Raw genomic sequence first — 24,881 nt, 5'->3', positions numbered from 1 at the left:
AAATGGAACTAACGAACGAACGAGCGAACTATTTATTTAAAACCATATTTTGTACCTATATAGAAAATGCGCACTACTGTCGCCTCCGACTTCACAGATAAGTATGTCGATGTGTACCTCTCAGTCGCAGGCATGACAATATCGGTTTGGTAAAACCCTCAACAAGCAATATTAATAAGTGCACCATGTTTTAATCTATTTTCTATTAATATGAAGATAAGTGTCTGTGGCAGGCGGCGTGGATTTGATTTTTGACAAAAAGAGGAAGATCACTGTCTATATGAGAAAAAACACCATATTCACTGTTCCCACCCCTTAAAGCAGAATTTTAAACTTCTTGATGAAACTTTGCACACTTGAAGTTCAAAATGAGAGGAAAATTACTGTCACTGATTTCTAAAAACTTTGCGCAAAGCCCGGGCAACACCCGGGACTTCAGGACGTGCTTGATAAAACAGGCTCTAACCACTTTTTTGCTATAATACCTACCCAATCATAACTTTTAAATCATAACTTTTTTAAATCTTTGATTGTTTTACTTGGCTTATTTGTACCAAAAAAGAACCGAGATTCGCACTCTGCCAATCACATGTTTATTCATACGAATCATCATAATATTATATCAGTTGAGAGAGATCTTTTTCATTTGAAGTCATCTATCTTGACTTCTGTGAGGCTTTCGCACCTCGCGCGTCCCGGGGGCGGGGAGGGGGGATGGGATATGGCAGGGCCCCACATGGACTGGCGGCGCGGGGGGCGGTGGCGGGGAAGCTCCAGAGCCGTGTAGGGCGGGGGCTGCTGCCCGAGGCCGCGCGCCGGGGACACGTTGCCCGACACCAGAGGCACTAGAGTGGGCGTGAATCCTGGCTTTGCAGCGGACGAGGGGTGAAGCGACATTCTGCGACGGGCAAGAGGCGGCTGTAAGGCAGCCGCGGGGGTCACAGACATCCTCCTTCCGCCGGTCTGATACACTGACGCTCTGCGGGGCTGCGGGGTTGACGGAGCGAAAAGCCTCATCAGCGGCGGAGGATCTCTCGGTGGCGTCAAACTGGCTGTACCGTACTTCCTACGTGGCGGAGAGCTCGATCCGGTGTGTAGTGACTCCAGTGCCCTGATCAGATCAGCTATTGTTGTCTGTTCGAGTACATCAGGGCTCTGTGAAGGCAACGAAATCCTACTGGCTCTACCACTCTGCGTGGCATTCAAGTATCTCTGGTGAGAAGACATGGGTGCAGCCATGCTCGCTCTGCCACGGGCCGTCTTTCGCAAGTACTCTGCAGGAGTCATACTGTCTAGCTCTGGTGGCGTGTTCCTGCTGGCTCCACCACTCTGCATGCTATTCAAGAATCTCTGGTGAGAAGACATGGGTGCAGCCATACTCGCTCTGCCACGGGCCGTCTTTCGCAAATACTCTGCAGGAGTCATACTGTCTTGCTCTGGTGGCGTGATCCTGCTGGCCCCACCACTCTGCATGCTATTCAAGAATCTCTGGTGAGAAGACATGGGTGCAGCCATACTCGCTCTGCCACGGGCCGTCTTTCGCAAATACTCTGCAGGAGTCATACTGTCTGGCTCTGGTGGCATGATCATATTCTTCTCAACCTCTAGTCGCTTGTGAGCTTGCTTCTTGAACGGATTCAATCTGGAGAATATAGCCTTCGGAGTTTTAGAATAATCTGACTCAGCAGACCCGCTTTGTCTGGAAAACGATGAAACATTTGGAACAGATAACTTGCCATTTCTGCGCAACTTTTGAAGCTCTTTGATCTTGTCAGCGGCGTCGGGACCAGACCAAGTCCAGTCCCCATTAGAATACCCATCTTCTAGAACAGTAACAGGTCCTCTTATTTCGCTCACTGCTCTCTGTCTTAGTACTGGAGGAGTTACAGCAAATATCTTCCCTCCGCCCAAACTCCAACCGGATCCTGCCTTTTCACTCGCAAGGATCTCTTCATCGCTGAATCCGTGGACGCCATCTTCAAAGCAGTTGTTTACTTCGTTTTGCATTGTGCCCAGTGCGTCTACAACCCTAGCGAGGAGTTCCGAGGGTTGTAATTGAGCGCCTGTTGCAAAGGTCCTGGTGCGGTCTATGGCCAGGAGATCAGAGTCAGACTGGACCCTCTGCAGGGCGAACGGACCGAAGGGTTGCGCCTCGGACACGGCCCTGCGGCGTGCCACTTGCGGAGACTCCTCGCGAGTGAAGGTCAGGTTGGGGCAGCTGGAACTGCGGTGGACCATCGGAGGCGGAATCTCGTCATTGTAGACGGGCTGTCAAAAAGAAGAAAAAAAAATAATTACAGTTAAAGAAACTTCTGTACCGTTATGTGGAACAGATCACATTAGTAAGTATTTGGGTAGGTACAAAAAACAGATTACTGACCTAAGGACATCTGCCGGCTCTGAATAGAAAGAGCAATATTTGAGGGAGACTTACAAAGCCTAATGTCAGAAGTCTTATGAGGAAGAGAGCTTAATAACATGATCTCAAATCTTCAAAAAAATTAGATTGACAATAAACCAAAAAAAATGTTTAAATTTGACCAGAAAATAGTATTTTAAAAACTCACTTTGAATCTCATCAAATACACTTCATTGAGGATTTTCCTCAAGTAGCTCACATCCTTGGTGACTCCGTTCCATATCTTGGACTGCGTGACCTTTAGGTTCTGCGCCAGCTTGCGCTCGAGGTTCTTCATCTTCTTGGATCGCAGCCCCTGCGTTAGGAAGCCAATCACCATCACCAGGTAACCCAGCCCGAAGGTTATCCAAAAGATCAGGAAGACCTTGTAGGCGATAAAGTAGCCGCCAAATCCTCTATCTTCCATACCTGGAATAAGAACATTTTTAAGTTAACTAATGGAGTTCAAAAAGAAAGGATTTCAGCAAGTATTTTAAAGTTTAGGAGAGAATCATTTTTATATGATGACATACAACTACCAACTGCTAAAATCAGTCCAACTGTGGTATGTCACACCCAGAGATGTGCTTTATTTCAAATTTCAAATGGAAATTTCAAATGGAAATTTCAAATGGAAATGCAAAATGCAAAATGGGCATTTTCCATTTTGCATTTTAAATGCTTTTCTAAAAAAAAAATTTGCATTTTGCATTTTAAATGCTTTTTTCAATGCATTTTCCATTTTAAATGCTTTTATGCAACATTCTTCCTACTATCTCCACTCATCTTTTTTACATAAGCCCCAAATATCAGTCGGTCCTCAACCTCGCTATGAGAGATAATTTACATTTGTCAAGTTGCTCCCTGGTCGGAGCCCTGGCAATTGAGTGATACCATTACAAAAAATACTGATTCAAATACTGAACATGGGGCCCCGGCCATGACGCTGTAATATTAAATGTTAGATGGCAGTTTCTATGTTTTTACGTTGGCAACATTAGTCCCGCGCAAATTTTTTGTGGTTTTCATAATTTGTTTTCATAATCTGTAGTCGTGGTGTTTAAGGATTTACCATCATGTAATATGTTTGTTCTACATTGATGTCCATTATTAAATGACAAAATTGTTTAAAAATTGTATAATTATTTTAATTGTTTGACCTGAGAAACCATTTTGCATTTTCAATGCATTTTGAAAATAGGTATTTTGCATTTTGCATTTGAAATGCTTTTCTAAAAACCATTTTGCATTTTGCATTTTCAAATGGAAAAGTTCTGACCCATTTCCATTTTGCATTTCAAATGGTTTTGGGTACCCATTTTGCACATCTCTGGTCACACCCAGTAGTATCATCCAATTTCCGTAATAGGTTTTCAACAATAAAAACCGGTGGGTTCATGTACTACAGTTACTGGCTACTAGATTACTTTTAACGGATAATGCTGAAGCATGAGCATTGATATACGGAGAGTCCGGGGGTAAGGTGCATAAACTTCGGGAGATGATTCTACACGATAGTAGGTACACGTAAAATAGATGGATTAGTTTTTAGACATTTTAACGTTTTATGTTGTTATCAGATACAAAAGTTTAGAGATACTAGAATTGTTTGAGACGCAAGAACATGCAATGTATCAATGAAACTGTTGATTTCTGAAGAAACTTTTATACAAGAAGCATTATCAACTACTACTGGTATTACAGAAATTTAAAGTAGGGTTTCAGCGTGCGTGAGAGCGTAGTAAGGGTTCAAAAGTGGTTTTAAAGGGAGATATGTTAATACAAATGTTAGAGGGAGCCAGCTAATATTAAAAAAAATTATAATAATTAATCGAAAATATTTAAAAAACACGACTCGTTTGAAATAGGGTAAAAATCTCTCAAAAATGCTTTAGTTGCATTTAAAGAACACTGTGAATTTTTTCATGCCTATAAAATATTAAATAACAGAATAAAACGATGAAAAAAATAAAATAAGCAATAATTGTTGATTAAAATACTAGTACATATAGAATTATTTGGCGTTTTGGGAATAAGCCGACGTAGCTTAGTGTTCAGAGTATCTGACCGGCAATCAGAAGGTGAGGGTTCAATTCCCGTCGGCGGCATTTATTTTTATTTACTCGGGAGATATTTTGAATTTTTTATGGATATTTCAGGCGAATAATTATTGCTTATGATATTTTTTTATCCTTTATGCCATGCATAAAAAAGCTTGTCTTTTAAACATTATTTTATCATTAAAAAAATAATAATTTTCATTTATGGTAACATTTTCTAATGTACTGCCTGAAGATGAAATTTGAATTAAAATTACACACATTTTTATAAAGAGCGTCAATGAATATATGTGTCAACTTTTATTGCATCTTCTTCGTTATTGCTAATTAATAACAGTAATTACTAAGTGATATTTTATTTATTAATTTAAACGCCCTGATGGGCTTTACATGATAAATATTTTACATGATTTACAGTTGTCACAATATTCTAAAACTAAGAATGAAACATACCATTCAAACGGGGTACCGATGTATTTGAAGAAATGTGAATATTTTTTAAACATGACACGTTAGTGTATTGTGAAAATAAAAGACGATAACGAATATGCTTATGACCCGATTTTTAAACAAGCATTGTTTGCGTTTGGTTCATTTATCAGCCATAATGTTTGTAACACGATGCGATGTCGAAATTTAAAAATATATGTATAACAAATTTGGTAATGGCAACTTGTCTTAAAATATGTTCCTCAATATAGAGTGTATGCATATCTGAGGCTGCAATATGATAATCATCTGGTAAATATATATCTCTTCATGACGCAAATCGCAAGGCTAGAAACAAAAAACACCATGACACCGAATAAAAATATCCCTAGAGAAACCAGTATAATAACTAATATAGGTATTTTGAATCAGGGTGGCTGGTGAAGGTACCAAACATTGATCCGACGTCATATTTATCTAACCTTGTCATTTGGAAACTAATTTAGAAGTTCTTCATCGGATGACCAATAATTACGAAACTCTGCTAGACATAAAAAAAAGAACTCATATATCTTGGATGCATCATGAGGTATATTACCTTGGGGGTAACAGATTCTCGATCAAAGGGTTGATAACAACTAAAAACTGTTTGAGAAATCTGAAATATCGAGGATCGTCCTATTGAATTTGATACTAGTTCCCTTAAAGTTCGATTGTGTAAAGTAAAATGAATGTAATTAGAAATATCGTAATAAAATAGCTCATTTTCTTAAAAAAAAAAGGCCAGATGGAAAAATATTTCCTTTTATGTCCTATGCTAGGAAATGGCTGATAAAGAAGAAGAAAGAATGACGAACTAAAAGACTCTAATTAATTAGAATAAATCCATGATTTTAAAGATCAGGTCTTGCGGAAAGATTGCCGGATGACATGACATTTTATAGATCTCAAATATTACGGTGGACAGGTCTTGCGGAAAGATTTTCGGATGACATGACATTTTATAGATCTCAAATATTGCGATGGGCAAGTCTTGCGGAAAAATTGCCGGATGACAGGACACCGAAATGGGTATTTCAGTGGAAGCAACATAGAGGTAAATCGAGGGGAATTAGATTGACTGTGTGGAAGAGAATTGTGTAAAAACCGGAGTCGCTGAAGCTGTGGAGGAAGCAAATCATACCATTAGTTATAGAACTGCAATAAAAATTATTGGTGTAGGTACCTGCAACGTAGTCACCAAAACCGATGGTTGTCAAGGTAACAAAGGCGTAATACACGGCCAGGGTGTAATCCCATCCCTCAAAGATGACAAACAGCCCGGCCGGCAAGAAGATGAAGAAGAAGAAGCCAGGGATGAGGTAAATGGAGACTCGACCCACCAGTCCGAACCGTTGGAACAGATAGTCGATATTAGTACCGGAGGAAGGGTTTTTGTTCTTGTAGCGTGTATACAAGCCGCGGAACTAGAAACAGAAGATTAGACATCAAAACAATGTTATTCGAAGAATTTCCTAAAGATAATAATAAATACACCACCTTCATTAACGTAACAAATTATTTATTAAATGTCCTCCTTAATAAACCTTCGCTTTTTCAGCAATGTGTTTAATATTGGATTCATTATTTATTGGGTTTATCATGCGTTAAGCAAAGGACCATAATGAATGTAGCTACTTCGAGCCAAACGGCGCCTGGCGCTAGTAAAACCTTAAGGGCACTGGAGGAGGCCCACCACTTCCCCGCCCTGTTTAAGGTACTGATGGTACCCCTTCAGAGCTCTCACAAGGACGCTAATTTTTTTGATAAAACGAGTCTACATTTTAAATTTCAAAACAAGACCTCCAAAATGTCCATGCATACGATGTTATTCGCAGTATGCAAGTGCTGCATTTTAATAATTTTAGTAAGTTCTATTCTACTTGGTTTGTATAACAAAAACATATTTACAAAATGTCAACAATAGGTAGAGAAAAATTAAAATAATACACAACCTGCAAAAAGAACAAAAAAGAAAAATGGTTAAGTATGCGCCTATTTCTGTGGTGAAGGGGGTGTCGATACCCACTAACAGGCATACCTAGGGAGAGAAAGCTGGGCGTTGGATTGGCTTCACGAGGATCAGGTTCCGCTCCTAAGCCAGGAAACCGGTTGTGCCTCGACGAGAAGTGTGAATTGGGGTTGGGAATATCCCGAAGACCATGAGCAGAAAGCGTCGTCGTCGGTTAAGGGCACTGTATTAGGTGTATTAGGTGTACAAGGCCTTAGCATCTTGGCGCCTTGGCAAGTCAACACCCGGAGCACACTGCTCCAATTGCTCATCCACACGGTCGGCCGTTCAAAGAAAAGTTCTGAATTCATAGAAATCTCACAAATTTTGCAATGATTCCACTATGCTATCTGCCAAAGGTTACTGTCCTCAAAATAATAAATTGCTGTACATAATATCTTACCGCAACACCGAAGTACTCTCCAAGATTAGCGAACAGTAATGCGTTGAGTGGGATACCAACGATCGCGTAAAATATCATGATAATCCTGCCCCCAGAAGTCGTTGGCGCCAGGTTTCCATATCCTGCAACATAATATCAAGGTGAGAAACATTTTAAATGGTTAAATGCTTAAGAGGAAGCTACAAGCCAAAAATGTATATATTCTTGGTATACCTTATATTGTAGGTAATGGGCATTGAAATCGCTTGACTAACAGAGTCTAGAAACGTTCGATTTCAAGCACAAAACTGGTTTTTATTTATTTTGTAAATAATTTTATAAGAAAGCAAAAAAGTTAATCAAGTGAAACTGTCACAGATAATCTTAGCAATAATACTGTATTTTTTTAAAGTTGTTTCCTTTACGCGTTCATACATTTCTACATAAAATAAAAAGATTTTTTTTAGTGGTTAACATGTATATTTGTTATTGAGTAATTTATCTTTTTATTTGTATTCTACTTAAGCGAAACGATAGCAAAACCTTCAATTTATCTAAAGCGTATTTTTTGGTATTCATAATGTAAACCAATTCGTTATAAATATGAATCAAAATAGTGATTTAGCATTAAGCTTCGCCTTAAATAGGTACTCGAAAAAAAAAACGAAAAAAAAACATACAAAACATAAAATTGACTATAAGGCCAAAATACCCAACCAAACTGAAAAATTATTGTTTTAATCAAAAGGCCTAGAAAATATCTAAAACAGATATGTGCCATTTTATTTATTTGTGTTTAAAATTATGATATGTGGGCTATTAAAAAATCCAATTCAACTTTGGATTTTTTTTGATTTAATCGTGATTACTAAAAAAAATATCTTGTCCAACCAACTGTGTTAATACAAAATGAAAAATAAAATTTTTTAAAAAACATTAAAGGCGTTTTTTGGGTAAACATTTTAATTTATATACGACAAATTTAAATAGGTCGTTTGTAATTTTAATTTACGTCCGTCAAAATGCTTTATTGATAATTTTAATTTTTATATTTGTATAATAAATTGTGCAACATTATTTATCATTAACCATTATCATACCATTGTTCTTTTTTTACAAAAAGTCACAACAAAAAATCTATGTAAGGTCGAACTTGTCCAATAAATACGCCGGAAGTATAAAGAGGCAACACTTATGTCTTATCTGGAAATCGCATACAAACAATAACAGCTAAGTATTTTCATGAGTAAACAAACCATATAGCTAAAAAGTTCCTTAAAAATTTAATGGCCCATGATTTATAAATGAAAGCACAAATAACTAAAGTTGCATATATCCGTACTAGACATTTGCTCCACCTTTTGATAAAAAAAATCGGTTTGTTTCGGTTTTTATAAGGGAAGACGTGCAGAGTGCAGACAAACTTGGAGAAAGCAGACACAAGACAGTGCGAAAGGGGCCATTTTTGTAATGGATGAGTCCCAAGGTGCATGAAATTTATGTCGAACAGATTATAATCATTCTATAAGAATTTCGCAGATCTAATTCAGATAAGAATCTCGCAGTGTTTCAGAAATTACCGAAATAAAATAACAAAACTCTGTCATTCACATAAAGAAGATAAAGGAAGGTGTCCCGTAGTGCCAACAAGCAATAACACTACTGTATATACATATCAAACTGGCACACTCCCGACCTTATGGAATTCCACAATAGTTATAAGGAATAATGTGGTAACGTAAGGTTTACCAATAGTACTGACGACCGTGTAGGAGAAGAAAAAGGAGTGGTAGAAGTCCCACAGGATGACAGGCACCTCTGAGTCCGACACGTTGGCCATCGGCTTCCCGCAGAACTCTGACAGTTTCTCCAGGATGTCCTGCAGAGCGTGCGCATTGTCTGGCAGGTAGTTCTTGCGGAGAAGTTCTGGAATAAAACATATTTTTAGGTTATGATCGGGAAAGTCGATAAAGAGGTGGCTGATCATCCACAGACATCATTTCTTCAATGCGGTCAAATAGAATATCTTGATTACAATAAATAAAACAGCACATATCTGTATTATATATTTGCTTATACTTTATGTTTAAAAAAATGATTATTCAGTTTGGTTGGGTATTTTGTCCTCAAATTCGAATTTAAGTTATTAATAGAAAAGGCCATGCAGACATTCCTCTTAAAACATACAAGAGAAATTTGTGTATTTCAATGAATTTTTGTTATGATTTGATTTATTTTTCATAAGTAATGTTATGACGCAACATGGTCTCTTCAAAGGTTGTAAATTGTGAATTGTACATTTAAAGGGCAATTAAAATGATTAATATGTCTTTGGGCTAATCTGATTTTGCAATGGTGTACTGCATTTGCACAAGTGACTTTGTCTAGATCGGGTTGAAGTTTTTATGAAATTGTTTGGGCGCGTGTAAATAAATTTTAGACATTGAATGCTGTTGGTAGGTCCAAGATATCACTTTCTTGGAACAATTGTTTGAAGGGGTAAGTTTTGATTCTATTATACGCAAACTTGATAATTTATTTTTGTGCATGCGCAATTGATTTCCAGGAATCTTGGGATCCAACAAAACATTTTGGTTCGCATAATATGTATATTATGACATCATTTGATAATACCATTCGGGACCCTGTACGTGTAGAGAACCGGAGGGCGCGGTAGACCTTTTTTAACTTCACACAGGAGGCCCAGAGGAAAATAATTTACCTCAGGGTCTATATGTCGTCTTTGGAGATGCTGTGTGGAGAGTTTTTAACGGCAAAGAAGAGGGGGTTATTCTGGGAAGGAAAAGAGTATGAGGGGTGAATAGGAATCCCGACCCAGCCCTCCACGCAGCTGACACACGGCACCAAGACCAGTACAACCTTACCCCATGGACCTGGGCCTTTCTGTTAAGTCATTAAACGTAACACTTGGGTAACACTTATGGCGGAGATGCTGGATGCTGGTTATACAATAAATGATTCCCAAACAGTTAAACTAAGCTTCCATTCTCGCCACAAAGTGGTTCCATTTGTGTATCCGATGACAGGTTATGTGTTATGGGCTCCCGGTCTATAAGGGAACTTGCCCGATTATACTCGTATTTTCAAATAATTTTGCATATCGTTGCATGATTTCACATATTTCATACTCGTGACCAATACATATATACCTACCTAGCAACACCGCGCAAAGTGACCACCAAATGATTGATATGGTAGTCATCCAAGTGAGAATGCAAATTAGACTATAAATAATATACAGTATCTTAGCAAAATAAATTCACGATTCGAGTCGGCAAACAAATTTCAATACTTGCACTATCCAAGGTGTTTGGAGTAAATTGAAGTAACTTCGTTGTAGTGTTAAGCGGGAAAAAAATAAAGCATTAATAACATTTTTCAAAATACCATTATTTTTTCTACAAATTGTCACATCTACTAAAAATCTATGTAAGGCCGAACTTGTCCGACAAATACGCCGGAAGCATAAAGTGGAAGCATTTAGTAAGACCGAACTGGAAATCGCAAACAATAACAGCTAAGTATTTTCACGATTAAACAAATAATATATCTAAAAAGTTTGTTAAAACTTTAACGTTATTTGTCTGTTTCTTAGTAGAATAGTTAGACTTGTTCAATATACCACACGGCAGAACAGATGTTCTAACACAGCAAAACATGACAAGAGGAATGGTCGGATTGAATAGAATTTCTATTGTATACCTATCTTTCCAAATGTTAAGAATTTTCGACTAAGATATTTTGTAGTGTAAAAAATGGATGATTTATTTGTCGAACTAAATATATTTATAAATAAAACAATATTATATGTTGGTAATTATAGTAGTTATTTGTATTCATCTTTCGCCATATTGATACTGAATCTCTAAATAGTATAAAATAAAGTCACTTATCCGCGTCTGTCTGTTTGTGCGCTTAGTTCTTCTAAACTACGCAACGGATTTTGACAGGGTTTTCACTGTCATTTAGAGATTTTTCCCAGAAGGTTTATGTAAATAATACATGCATATTATATTTAAAGAAAATAGAGAAAACTTGATGTTTTGCAATCAAGTCGTAAAAAAAATATTTTCGGGACTAAAACCTTACGAGATACATCAAAATAATGTACAACGGAATTGTATATCTTAATTAGGCCTACAGAAAAGTCTACAATGGTATATGTCTATCTCCTAAGGATAACCCCCAGCAACGCCGGGGTTTCTATTTTCAGAGTCGAATATTTTGTTTAAGTATTTAGTTAAGACACTTTTATAAATGTTCATAATTTACTTCCCAGCAACCAACCAGCTTTGTGTTTCGCGTCCAGACGTTTCTCGATGTGATAGTATATGTTTCTACAACTGATCCATATTATACGATGTGAATATGCTTAAAATAAAGTAAAATAATGCTTATATATGGAATGTAATACGACAATTGGGTTTATTCTCTTTTTCACATCTATTTTTACAAGTTTTCATAGCACAAGTCAACATTTTGCCGTGGTATTTCGTAAAATGAACCGATGATGCCTCGACCATAGTTCGCACAAGAATGATGACGTCACGTTTTCAAATTTCACTTGAGGCCATACGCGAGCACAGCCGGCTCCAATGGAACCGGTATGGGGAGTGGGGATAATACGCTTTTAATCACTTAGGGCAGGTCTACTAATATTCATATGTCTATGATCGCAACAGAGATAAATAAGTATTTCTAATGTATTAAGAATATTTTTAAATTATTCGTAATCCGATTAAAAGAGTGATTGCAGCCCTTAACGAATGAATTAATAGGTTTCCTGATAACTTTTAATAAATTACGAATATATTATCGCGATGTCGGAACTCATGTTCATGAAAATCCGTCATTCTCTATTAACAAGGCAAATGTACGTGCATGAGAACGTGTTCCGATGTATTAGTAATTTACTAAAAGTTTATCAGGAAACGACCTGAATTCCCATTTTGAATAATACTCTTTTTTCTCCGTGCGTGGAACAGCAAAACGCTTACAGATAAGTTTATAGAGGAGGAAATAAAGAGAACCTAGGTTTTTTGTGTACGTGTAGTCAGTAAGTACCTACTGACTCGGTAATCTATAATAGTGGATGCAAAGGAATTGAAAGATTCAGAGTCGTAAAGTTTAGGCACGTTCAGTCGACCGTTTCCAATGTCAGTCGCTTTATTATGAATGAACTTTTTAAAGAACACAATACCTTTTGTAAATGGACCTATCCGAGTTTGGTACATTTTTCAATTAGTTTTAACTTTGACCTCTCATCAAGGACCCGTTTTGTGGGCCACAGTTACGCGACGTTGACACAATACACAATCAATGAATAGGTAAGTTTTATAGGTATCCTGGCTTTATGTATTCTGGTGATCTCGGCTATACTAATTTGTGGCGGACTTAGAGTGGTATTTCTGGTAGATATTTAGTGGGTCATCTTAGAGTGGATGGGTACTTAATAATATCAGAGTGTGCGTACACTATTTACTCTGTTTATTGTTGCAGTAATTGTATAAGTTACTTAAAGGAAGCTTCTGGTAAAAAGACCCAACACGAAAGCAGACATACCCATTTACATGTCGGTATAATCATGCTATCTCTTGCATACACGAGTGCATAAATAAATCATTCACTTGATCGATATCTTCGGGCTTTTTGTATGAAATAAACAGGGTGGTATAACTCCGATCGAAAATTGGAACCGAAATATTGTGACGTCATAAAATTGCCTTACTATATCCACCAATGAAACGCTCTGAAAGTCTATGGAATAATCTTTCAGAGTTTTTCATTTGTGTATAGTATAATATGTAGACTCCGAGTTAGAATTTTACTAATGTAAAAATTTTAAACACTTTTATTAGTAAGGGGGTAAGTGACTAGCAATAGCCCGTTTCCTTTCCCTTTCCTCCGCTTCCTCGCTTTTTTATTTATTATAAATATGTATTTTTTTAAGCAAACATGCAAATTATTACTTGCTACACGTTGAATAAAAAATAATAAAAGATTTTCCTCGCCATAAAGAGTCAAGGCTCTTGTCTTTGAAGAAGGAATTCATGCTCAAATAAAGCCGGGAATACACATGCCTGTAGCTGGCACACTTGCATGCAAGCTCCTTGCACATGCCAGCTACTATCATGTGTATACGCTAACTTGCATGCCTGTACCTGCCTTGCAAGTAGATTGCACAACATTTGATTTACTGGCATGCAAGTTGAGGGAGGGGACGAGGGGGGCTATGAAACCGGCATGTGTGAACGTCGCGACAGGTACGGGCATGCCAGTAGCTCAGTCTCTCATTAAATTAGCCACACATTGTACTGCCAATTGCAATACGATGATATTTAATTCACTTCGAATGTTTTCCATTGCCAAAAAGCTTGAGACTACTCAGTCTCAGAGTGATTTGAGACACGTACTGTCTAGTGACTGGCATGTGTATACGTCTTGCAAATACAGGCATGCAAGGACGCAACTTGCATGCAAGTTTAACTTGCATGTGTATTCTCATTGCGCCAGTAACTTGTACATGCCATTAACATGCATGCAAGCTACTGTTCCATTTTACAGGCATGTGTATCGCCGCCTTAATAGTCATATAATCAATAAAATATCGTAAACTAGCTGACGTGTACCCTGCCTTGCTGGGAGTTAAGGCGGCGATACACATGCCTGTAAAATGGAACAGTAGCTTGCATGCATGTTAATGGCATGTACAAGTTACTGGCGCAATGAGAATACACATGCAAGTTAAACTTGCATGCAAGTTGCGTCCTTGCATACCTGTATTTGCAAGACGTATACACATGCCAGTCACTAGACAGTACGTGTCTCAAATCACTCTGAGACTGAGTAGTCTCAAGCTTTTTGGCAATGGAAAACATTCGAAGTGAATTAAATATCATCGTATTGCAATTGGCAGTACAATGTGTGGCTAATTTAATGAGAGACTGAGCTACTGGCATGCCCGTACCTGTCGCGACGTTCACACATGCCGGTTTCATAGCCCCCCTCGTCCCCTCCCTCAACTTGCATGCCAGTAAATCAAATGTTGTGAAATCTACTTGCAAGGCAGGTACAGGCATGCAAGTTAGCGTATACACATGATAGTAGCTGGCATGTGCAAGGAGCTTGCATGCAAGTGTGCCAGCTACAGGCATGTGTATTCCCGGCTTCATTCTAAGGAGATATACATGTGCCATTGCGAACATTTTTGTAGGCCTTTTTAAGATATACAATTCCGTAGTACATTATTTTGATGTATCTCATAACGTGTAGCCAGCGTTGGCAATGTAAGCGCCCGAAAATATTTTATTTACAACTTGATTACAAAACATCAACTTTTTTCAGCTTTCTATAAATATAATATGAATGTATTATATACATAAACCTTCAGGAAGAAAGTCTCTAAATGATAGCGATAGCGATAAACGATATCAAAACCTAACTAACTAACTAACTAACTAACCATCACGCCGTTTCCCCGCAGGGGTAGGCAGAGAGGACGGACCGCCAAACAACTCGGTCTTGGCACACACTCCTTGCCTCATTCACATTCATACATCGTCTCATACATACTCTTCTATTGTTCTGACTCTTGACATGGCCCGACTCAAGTATCTGATTCACTTGGTCGTGCCATGTCTTCCTCGGGCGTCCCCGACTTCTGCTACCATTCACATTTGCATCGTATATTCTCCTTACACTCCTTTCTTCGCTCATTCGCTCTACATGCCCAAACCATCTAAGCGTCCCTTTCTTGATCTTACTCATTACGCTTACATCAGCCTTGCACTCTTTGCGGATATCCACATTCCTCACACGATCATACATGGTTTTACCACACATACGCCTCAGGGATCTCATTTCAACAGCATTCAATCTACTTTCATCCTTTCTTTGCCAGTTCCATGCCTCACTTCCATACATCAGGGTAGGTACAAGCACTCCATTGTGGACTGCTAACTTCGCTTCTTTGGACAATATTTTGTTAGCGCCAACTGCGTTCAGTCCTCCATTAATGGAGTTACCTGCATTTACTCTTCTTTCAATATCTCTGTCAGCCTTCCCATCTCTCGTAAACATGCTTCCTAAATACACAAATTCATCCACCTGCTCCAAGTATTCCTCATTCACAGCTATATTGCACACTGTTTTCGTACTTTCTCTTTCAAACACCATTACCAAAAAAATAATTAAACGCATGAATGAACTAAGCGCACAAACAGACAGACGTGGATATCGACTTCATTTTATACTACTTAGAGATAACAAAAAAAAAAACGCACGATATTTCAATAACAGAAAATGATTTTGTTTAAATAACAAACATTGACTCTTTTAATGTTTTCATGTTTTGTTCAATTTAGGCTTAAATTAAAAAAATATAAATTTTCTTTAATCTTTTAGTTAAAAGAAGATTGTTAAAAAAAGTTATTCCTAGATAGAGGGAGGTATTTTGAATATATTTGGTGTTAATTTTTGGAATTTAAATATATTATTTTGATGTCTTATTAAATTTTAAGTAATTCATAGGTTTTTTAAAATTTTAATTATTGAATATTTTTAAACGTTCTGTTTATTGTAGGTACGTTGAATATTGTAAAAAGGGTTAAAAATATTATCATTTGTTCCTTCCCAATCAATAATACCGTATTGTAATATAGATTGAACAATTACATTTCCCGAATGAAAACATTTTGTAATGTTAACGTTTACAATACACACTAAATATTTTACTTATGTAATTTCATTCCAATTTTAATTGTTTGTGCGAGCAATTAGCCCAGTTTTAAACAAATACCAAAGGTTAAGTAAAAGTTGATAATATTATAGTAATTAAAATTTAAATATTGATCGATATACTAAAGAGGCTGTTCATTTACTTATCAAGATTTGACAATAATTATAGGATCTCTGAGAGTAGTGGGTGAATTTAATCAATATTTCCTACGCTCACCATCAATTTCTCTCTGACGTGCTCTAATTTTTTTTATTTTTTTTTATTAAGTTATAATTTCAGATACGTAATCGGTACTAGGAAGAGTTTTTTAGGATTTCATTGGTAAATTGGCCACTACCCAAATATATTTAATTTAAATCAATGGGCAACAACTTCTGCACGTAAATTGTACCTGATATTATTTCTAAGGCCGCCGTGGTCGAATAAACATTTATTTCGCAAAGGAAGTCTGGTGGAAAAAATGCATGTAGGTGTACAATAAAGAACCAATTCATACTTAGTGGTTAGGAAAAAAATATTGGTACTGTTAAATTTCTCATTGAATTATTGAGGAAGTTTATAATGTTTTAGATAGGTACATTTCATGCTTTAGTTTCTGGCTTTGCCCCAGATTTTATATAAAAGGTTGGACTCTCTTGCTGCAGCAGCTGGTCCAGTTTCTTCACCACCTAGGTTTCTTGCTGCAGAGTCTCCATCTTCTATCTTCGTCAAAAGTCACAGCGGTGCTGCCAAGGTCTGTTATCTATGTGAGGATATTGTGTCAGCGCTTTATTAGCAGCAGATACATACCTGGACGGATGATGAACCTCGTGCTGGCACTGTTGGTGGACGCGGTGGCTCTCTCACTGCAGCAGCTGGTCCAGTTTCTTCACCACCTAGGATTCTTGCTGCAGAGTCTCCATCTTCTATCTTCGTCGAACGTCACAGCGGTGCTGCCAAGGTCTGGTATCTATGTGAGGATATTGTGTCAGCGCTTTATTAGCAGCAGACACATACCTGGACGGATGGCGAACCTCGTGCTGGCACTGTTGGTGGACGCGGTGGACTCTCTCGCTGCAGCAGCTGGTCCAGTTTCTTCATCACCTAGGATTCTTGCTGCAGAGTTTCCATCTTCTATATTCTATCTTCGTGTCACATGTTCCTGTTCTTCATTTTACTTAACTTAACTTCACTTTATTTTTGTAATATTTATATTTTTTGTAATATCTGCATCAACTGTAAAGCGCTCCTGAGGTGATATCTCACAAAAGCGGCGCTATACAAATTGTCCAATAAATTAATTAATTAATTAAAAGATTCTGTGAAAACAAATTAGGTTATTTCCTTTTAAAACATTTAAATAAGTACACGAAGAAAAAATAGTATTGCTGATTTATTAAAATCGGGACGGTTGGCTGATTCCTAATAAAATGTTCAAATATGTTCATATTTGCAATGTTTAAAAATTGATTTTTCTATGTAATTTTTACATAGAAAAAATGCTGGACATCGATCTACGCGGCAGGTAAGCCGGCGACGCGGTATCGATGCCGTTCGTAGACAAAGTTTTCAAGCCGCTTGGGCCGAAAACTGGATAAAATGACCAGTGGCGGGGAGTGGTGATTTTGCCAGTGGCGTGGAGTAGGGACATTTTATAAAAGTAAACAATTTTTATGAAATTAAATAATATGGTCAACTACGTCCGTTACACTCCCCCCGTTTAGCTATGCTGAACTAAAAAATAGGACGTTTGTTGGTACGTTGCAGTCCGCGGCGGCCAGTCCCTCTGGGATGGTGCTGGGCTGGTGGTACTGTTGATGTTGCATCGGTAGGCGGGGCCGGCAGGATTACAGCGAGCTTCACATCGGGGTGGACGTAAAATCCGGTGCTCGTCTGGATCCGGGCGGTCCTCATTCGGCCGTCTGCAGCAGGGGTGAATGGAGGAACATGGTGGGCTAGCCTTAATGGCGGCAAGGGCCCCATCAGAGGGGGGGCTGGCTTGCTCCTGCGCATCTTGCAGGTGGGGCAGTTGTGGGCGATCTTGCGAATATTTGTTCGCAGTCGCAGCACATGGTAGCTGTCTCGCACCTCAGCCATTGTTCTCTCCTTATTCGGATGATCGTCTTCCTGGTGATGATATCTCACTAGAAGTCATGCATATGCATGATCACCATCCAAAATTATAGGTGTCCGCACTGCTTGGGGCACGTTACTGAGGGCTTGTAATCTGGAATTCATCCTCAGTAGGCCGTCAGGTCCAAGGAAGGGGCTCAAGGCTTTGAGCCGGCTGTCACTTGGTAGTGGATCTCCTTTCTGGAGCGCATTTATGTCATGATAAAATGTCTCTTCTTGACATATTCTTGCCCATCGGGCCTCTGCTTCTTTGATTTCATCGCTTCTTAAATATTTATCAGGTTGTTCGTGATGTTTTCCACGACACCTTTTAATAAAACGGTGTATCCAGCAGGTAGTTCGAATAAGTCGACGCCATGAAGAGAATCTGTTGATTTCGGGCAGTGTCTCTGCCACAGTTGTTGTGATGCCAACGTATTGAGGCCTCACTTCCAGGGTGCCATCATCAGGCTGAGGCAGTTTGCACCGTTCGCGCGGCCATTCTGCCTCGTCTGAGGTCAGGAAGGCTGGTCCACTGAACCATCGTCCAGAGTGCGAGAGGTCAGGAGTGTTGACGTCTCGGGTGCCGATGTCTGCCGGGTTTAGTTTGGTAGGGACCCATCTCCAATCTGCAATGCGGGTGAGCTCGTCGATTTCGCCGAGTCTGTTGGCCACAAAGGCGGAGTATGTGCGTGGATCTGTGCGCAGCCAGCACAACACTGTTGTCGAGTCTGTCCAGAACACTGTTCGCGCAATGTTGCTGCGACATTCTTTCTTCAGGGTTGCTGCCAGTCTGGCCGCCATGAGCGCTGATTGTAGCTCAAGGCGGGGTATTGAAAGAGGTTTCAGAGGAGCCACTTTGCACTTGCTGGCCAAGAAGGTGGCTGTGGTGTTCCCATCAATCTCCTCGGTATGGTAGGCGACCGCACAGCATGCCTGCTCTGAGGCATCACAGAAGAGGTGGAGGGTGACGAAGCTCTCTTTGTTTTGTAAGCAGCGCCGAGGTATGGCAACTTTGCAGTCTTGCAGAAGTCCCAGCCAGTCCATCCACCTTTCGTTGTGTTCAGGTGTGATGATGTCGTCCCATCCGATGTTGGATCGCCAGACAGCTTGTAGTAGTATCTTGGATCGGACTGTGAGGCAAGCGACGAAGCCCACAGGGTCGAAGATTTTCATAACAATGCTGAGCAGCTGGCGTTTGGTAGGCCTGCTGATCAGTTCAGGATCGGCAGCATCGCGAAATGCATATAAAAATCGATCTGTGACAGGATCCCACAGAAGTCCGAGGATTCTCTCGGTATCTGCTTCTCCGCTGTTTATGGTGATGGCTGACCTGGCTCGGTCTATAAGCGGGATAGTAGCCATCACTGAAGTGTCGTTAGAGGCCCAGTTTGTTAGGTGGAATCCTCCAGTTGACAGTACTTTGGCAACAGTAGTGATGAGTGCTGTCGCTTCAGTTTTGGTATCGACCGCATCCAAATAGTCATCCATATAAAACTTTGTTTGGATGGCGGCTGCGGCAGCAGGGAATAGTGCAGAATTCTCCTGAGCCACTTTGTTTCGCACGTACTGGGCGCTGCTTGGTGAACAGGTAGCGCCAAACATCATTGATGACATCATGTAAGTACGTGGTTCTTGTTGAGGTGTTGGTCTCCATAAAAACAATTGTGACTGTTGATCTTCACTTTTGATTTTCACTTGTAAAAACATCTCCTTGATGTCGGCGGCGAGAGCTATTTTTCCCTCTCGAAACCGGAGTATGTTTCCTAACAATGAAGTCAGCAGGTCAGGCCCAGTCAGCAACTGATCATTGAGGGAGGTCCCTCGGCAGCGGCTGGCAGCATCAAACACCACACGGATCTTGTTTGGTTTGTTTTGGTTCACTACGGCAAAATGCGGTAGGTACCATTTGCGGGCAGAGGGTTTTTCTACCTCTCGATCCGTAAGTTCACGTGCGTGGCCTTGTGTTATAAGTCCGTTGATTTTAGCTGCATAGGCGGTTGCCAAGTCCTTTTCCTTCGATAATTTTCTCTCCAGAGACCACAGTCGTTTTAATGCACATTGCCGATTGTCAGGCAGTGTGATATTATTCTCCTTCCACAGAAGGCCGGTTTCCCATCGGCCAGATGTCAGTTGATGGGTTGTATCTTCCATCAGCTGATTTGCACGTACTATGTGCGCAGTTACACGAGAGGCGGACGTGATCCCCAATGAGTCAATCGCAAAATTGTGTTTGATGAGATCACTCATGAGGTCGTCTTTGTGGCTCTCCTCGCGCAGGGCCAGTGTTGTAGCCTCAGCTTCGTGTTCAGGGGCCCCTCCGCCATGGGTGATCCACCCCAACGCCGTCCGTGACAATATTCGCGTAGAGTCACGAACGTCGCGCACTTCCCTCGAGACAATAAGGTGTACATTGTCTTGCCCGATGAGAAGTGTGGGGGTGATGTAGCGGCCGTGGATCCTCTGTTCAGGAAGGCTGAGCTGCTGGACGGTGTTGGCCTTGATGACGTACTCATCAGAGATTCCGGCGCCGCGTAGAGTGATTGGCACGCGGCGGGACGTCAAGTCTGTTGAGCACATATTTTTTGCTCCGTGTAGTCGTAGCTCACGGGTAGGTCCGGTTGTGCCGATTTTCTGTGCTGTGGTGGCATCAATAAGGGTGACAGTTGAGCCCTCGTCCAGAAGCGCAAATGTTTTAATCTGTCGCTTGGGGCCCGACAATATGACCCCCACCACTTTTAACACGGCACTTTCGGTGTGGCGTCACATATTGTGAACGTTTGCCACTGTATTGTTATTTTCACGATAGTTCGGGTTGTGAAGAAGTCGGTGGTGGGGGTATCTGCACTCCCCCACTCCACACCAGTCACTAACTTTGCAGAATTTGGTAAAATGTTTGCCATTGAGGCATACTCGGCACAATCCGGCACTTTTAACTGTCACAAAACGGGTTTTTATGTCTTTCGCGGCGAAAGTACGACATTCGCTAAGTTGGTGGCCATTTTCACCGCACTGAACACACCCGGCGCGGTTGTCGAACTCGCGAACTTCATCGTAACTGTTTTGCACTTTTTCCCCGCTTCGATTATTTTCTCGATTATTACCAGACAAAATTTGGGGCATTCGATTATTACCAGACAAAATTTGGGGCTTTCGATTATTTTTCGCGAACTGTTGTTTTTCACTAGAATTGTTGTTGTAAACATTGTTTTCCCGCGATAAAAACCGTTCTGACGCGGCAGACGTGTTTAAACTGTTGTCACAAGTGTCACTTTTGTTCGAATTGTTTTTTCGCGAAAACTTTTCTGACGCGGCAGACATATTTAAGAAACTTTCACAGGTATCACGTTTTTTAGCACCGTTTTTGCGCGAAAACTGTTCCGTTGTCGCGAGCGTGTGTTCACGGCGTGGGCGGGACCTCGCGGGGTCAACCAAACCGGACTTTGGGATGGCGTTCGCGACGGTTTTCAGGAAGGCGGCAAACTGGCAGATGGTAGCGGAGGCCTCGTAGTGCCGCACTTCCATCAGCCACGCCAACCGCAAGGTGGGCGGCATCTTCCCCGCGATGTCACTGAGCAGCGCTGGATTCGTCAGGTAGCCATCATTGTTGAGGGAGCGGAGTGATGCCACCAGGTTCTGAACTGTGCCAGAGAAGTCTGCGATGTCCTCCAGAGAGGCCTCAATTGTGAGGTGGGGCAGCTTCTTCACCTTGTCCAGCATCAGAGCAGCGAGTGAAGTAGTCCCTCCAAATCTCTGCTCCAGGACTTCCAGGATCTCCGGAACCTGGGCAGGGTCCATCAGAAGGGGGCCGACGGCTTCTCGGGCTTTCCCCTTGAGGGCCCGCTGTAGGCGGATCAAGTTTTCGCTGGAGGTCATCCGACATGTGGAGGTAGACTGGTTAAACTGTGCCCTCCATGTGGGCCACTCCAGTGGATCTCCAGAGAATGGAGGCAGGTCCTTGGCCATAGATTGTCTGGCAATAAGGGCCGCCATTCGTGGATCGTCCTCGATTGTGGGACGGGGGCTGTCCTGAGCCCTTGAAGCTCTGATGGCTTCTGTCAGGGCGGAGGCCAGCTGAGCCATGGGACTGCCATCATGCTGAACCCAGGCTCTGGTATGTTGGGCCGTCTCATCCGCCGTAGGTTGGGGCGGGAATCTCGGCATGGAGCTGGTACTGGCTGTGGGCGGGCCATCTGGCCGTGCCGGCACGCCATACTCCTGTTCCCGCAGTGGTACGGGCGGCACATGTCCAGATGGTCCAGATGGTCCAGAGGGTCCAGGTGGTCCAGGCTGTGTCCATGGCACGTCCCACTGCTCCAGCAGTCCGGCAGGTGATCCTGGCGTCGGCGCTGGGTACCCCGGGTGGGGCAGAGGTACGGGCAGCACAGGGCCATGAGGTCCAGGCTGCACCAGTACTGGGCATCCCTGAATGGTCCAGGGTGCTGGTTGCGCAGGGCCTGCTGGCTCTTGCTGCGCTCGTGATGCGTACCTCTGGTCCACCAGAGGTACAGGTCCGGCTGGCACTTCAGGTACGGCTTGCCTCTGTTCTATCAGAGGGGCGGGCGGTACGGGGCCAGAGGGTCCAGGCTGCATCATGTTTGGCCACCCTGCATTGGGCCAGGGTGACGAGGGCGGGGGACCGGCTGGCCTTGGCTGCGCCGCTGCTGAGTACCTCTGGTCCACCAGAGGCACCGGGCTCGGTTGGCCGGGCTGCACCCATCCAGGGCTGTACCCTTGGAAGCGCCAGGGTCCTCCTTGGGCAGGATACCCTTCCAGGAGTACGGGTCCAGATCGGGCAGGCACTGCTGCTGCTGATTCCTCGTACCTCTGGTCCACCAGAGGCACCGGGCTCGATTGGCCGGGCTGCGTCCATGATGGTGGTGACCTCTCCAGGAGCTTCGAAAGTCCAGGAGGGGCAGGGGCTGCTGCTGTTGGAGCTGATTGAAGAGCTGCTTTAAGTCTCTCAATGTGCTCGGTTTGACTGCGAAGCTGTTGTCGCAATGACTCCATCGCATCCTCTTGAGATGTGGAGGGCGGTGAGTCATGATGTGCAGGTGGTGCCATGTCAGGAGTAGTGCTGGGCGTGGGCATGGGGGTTACGTCAGGCGTGACGTGAACCGCAGCCGTGGCCTGAGACCCAGCGTCCAGGGCATCTGCAGATGGTGTTGAGGATCCATCGTCTTGGATCCGGCTCGACCGTAAAGTTGGAGACATCCTGGTTGAAGGCGTGTGAGAATCCGGCTCGAAGGACCACTTGTACTGGACGGGAGTCCGCACAAGACTGCAGATTTAGGCGCCGGGTCCAAACCGTGTCTTCAACCGATGAGATGCTCCTTTACGGCCGATGATGATGATTGTAGTTGATATTGGTGATGAAATCTGCCTCCCGCACCCAGGCTTGGTGAATGGTGGGCACTGGGTGTGCTTTCGTCTCTGCTCGCTTCTGGTGTTGGCGGTTTTCCAAAGGAGGGCCGGCTGGTCTCGAAGAGGTAACACCAGAAGATCTTGGAGCAGAAGACTCGGCGAGGTGAGGCAGATGTTGAGCAGGAGTCACTTGTTGATAAATAAAACGCTTGGTTTTGGTGGTAAAGATGAACTGATTTATTTTTAATTATGTGGCTGCTTATATTTAATTAGCCTGACTCGCGCCCGACATTGGGCTAGGAGCCCAAAAGTGGTGGGGGGTTGTACCCGCGCCAACAATGAGTTTATAGCCTCCGACAAACTGTTGCATATTCATTTTGTCGGTAGTACTGGTGATAGTAGTCGCTTAAATTTGAGAGTTAGAAAAGATTTTGAGCGCTTACATGAATGATAATTACATAGTTTAAATGCATAGTAGTTATAGGAATGTGTATCTTGACAACTAGATTTTTTGTTTGTCAAGATACGACAAAAAATAAGAAATGTTTGTAAAATAAATGTGTAAAAATGATCTCAAGCGATCAAATTTGTAAAACATGTTAAGTTAGTATTTTTCCGAGGTCCCCCGTAACATAGCGCTCAGAAAGAGATAAGATTCACTATGCTACGAGGTTCCTGGATTTTTTGTACACGCAAAAAGGGTAAAAAATATTGTTCAAAAATGGGTTTACATATGGGTGAAAAACAGCTTTTTTAATATCTCCTCAGCGGTAGTATATCGAAAATAGTGTTTATTTGACTACCGCCGAGGGGATGAACAAGTAAAATATACATATTTGCAATGTTTAAAAATTGATTTTTCTATGTAATTTTTACATAGAAAAAATGCTGGACATCGATCTACGCGGCAGGTAAGCCGGCGACGCGGTATCGATGCCGTTCGTAGACAAAGTTTTCAAGCCGCTTGGGCCGAAAACTGGATAAAATGACCAGTGGCGGGGAGTGGTGATTTTGCCAGTGGCGTGGAGTAGGGACATTTTATAAAAGTAAACAATTTTTATGAAATTAAATAATATGGTCAACTACGTCCGTTACAATAACAATACATGGATATTCGATAGGCATAAGAAAATGCGGAAAAAAAAAGAAAAAAATTAAACACAAAAACGTATGCAAGCAGCCGTTTATGGAGGTTATAAACATCTGCCGTTTCAAGAGGGCCATCAGAGGGGACTCCATCCAGCCAACCATGGTAGTGATTATAGTATTATTTGATTGGCGTAGTCTGCGTCATATGCTTCCTATGTGGTGGCGGAGAGCGCTCTGAAAGAGTGCACTCTCACCTCCAG

General features: G+C 41.6%; 1 protein-coding gene across 1 annotated transcript in view; it reads right to left on the bottom strand.

The window, feature by feature from the left end:
- Positions 1-642: 642 nt before the first annotated feature.
- Positions 643-24,881, bottom strand: part of Ork1 (open rectifier K[+] channel 1) — a 39,731-nt gene continuing 15,492 nt past the window's right edge. Inside the window, exons 2-7 of the mRNA XM_089642235.1 lie at positions 9,069-9,245; positions 7,341-7,462; positions 6,113-6,353; positions 2,568-2,827; positions 1,574-2,268; positions 643-1,288 (exon numbers count right to left, since the gene is read on the bottom strand). Coding sequence (XP_089498361.1) covers positions 643-1,288; positions 1,574-2,268; positions 2,568-2,827; positions 6,113-6,353; positions 7,341-7,462; positions 9,069-9,245 — 2,141 coding nt within the window. The remainder of the gene's footprint in view (positions 1,289-1,573; positions 2,269-2,567; positions 2,828-6,112; positions 6,354-7,340; positions 7,463-9,068; positions 9,246-24,881) is intronic.

Source organism: Hesperophylax consimilis, chromosome 18 (genome assembly GCF_061612785.1).
Source record: "Hesperophylax consimilis isolate HC1 chromosome 18, BYU_Hcon_1.0, whole genome shotgun sequence".
Taxonomy (NCBI): Eukaryota; Metazoa; Arthropoda; class Insecta; order Trichoptera; family Limnephilidae; genus Hesperophylax; species Hesperophylax consimilis.
This window is presented reverse-complemented; position numbering and strand designations above follow the sequence as displayed.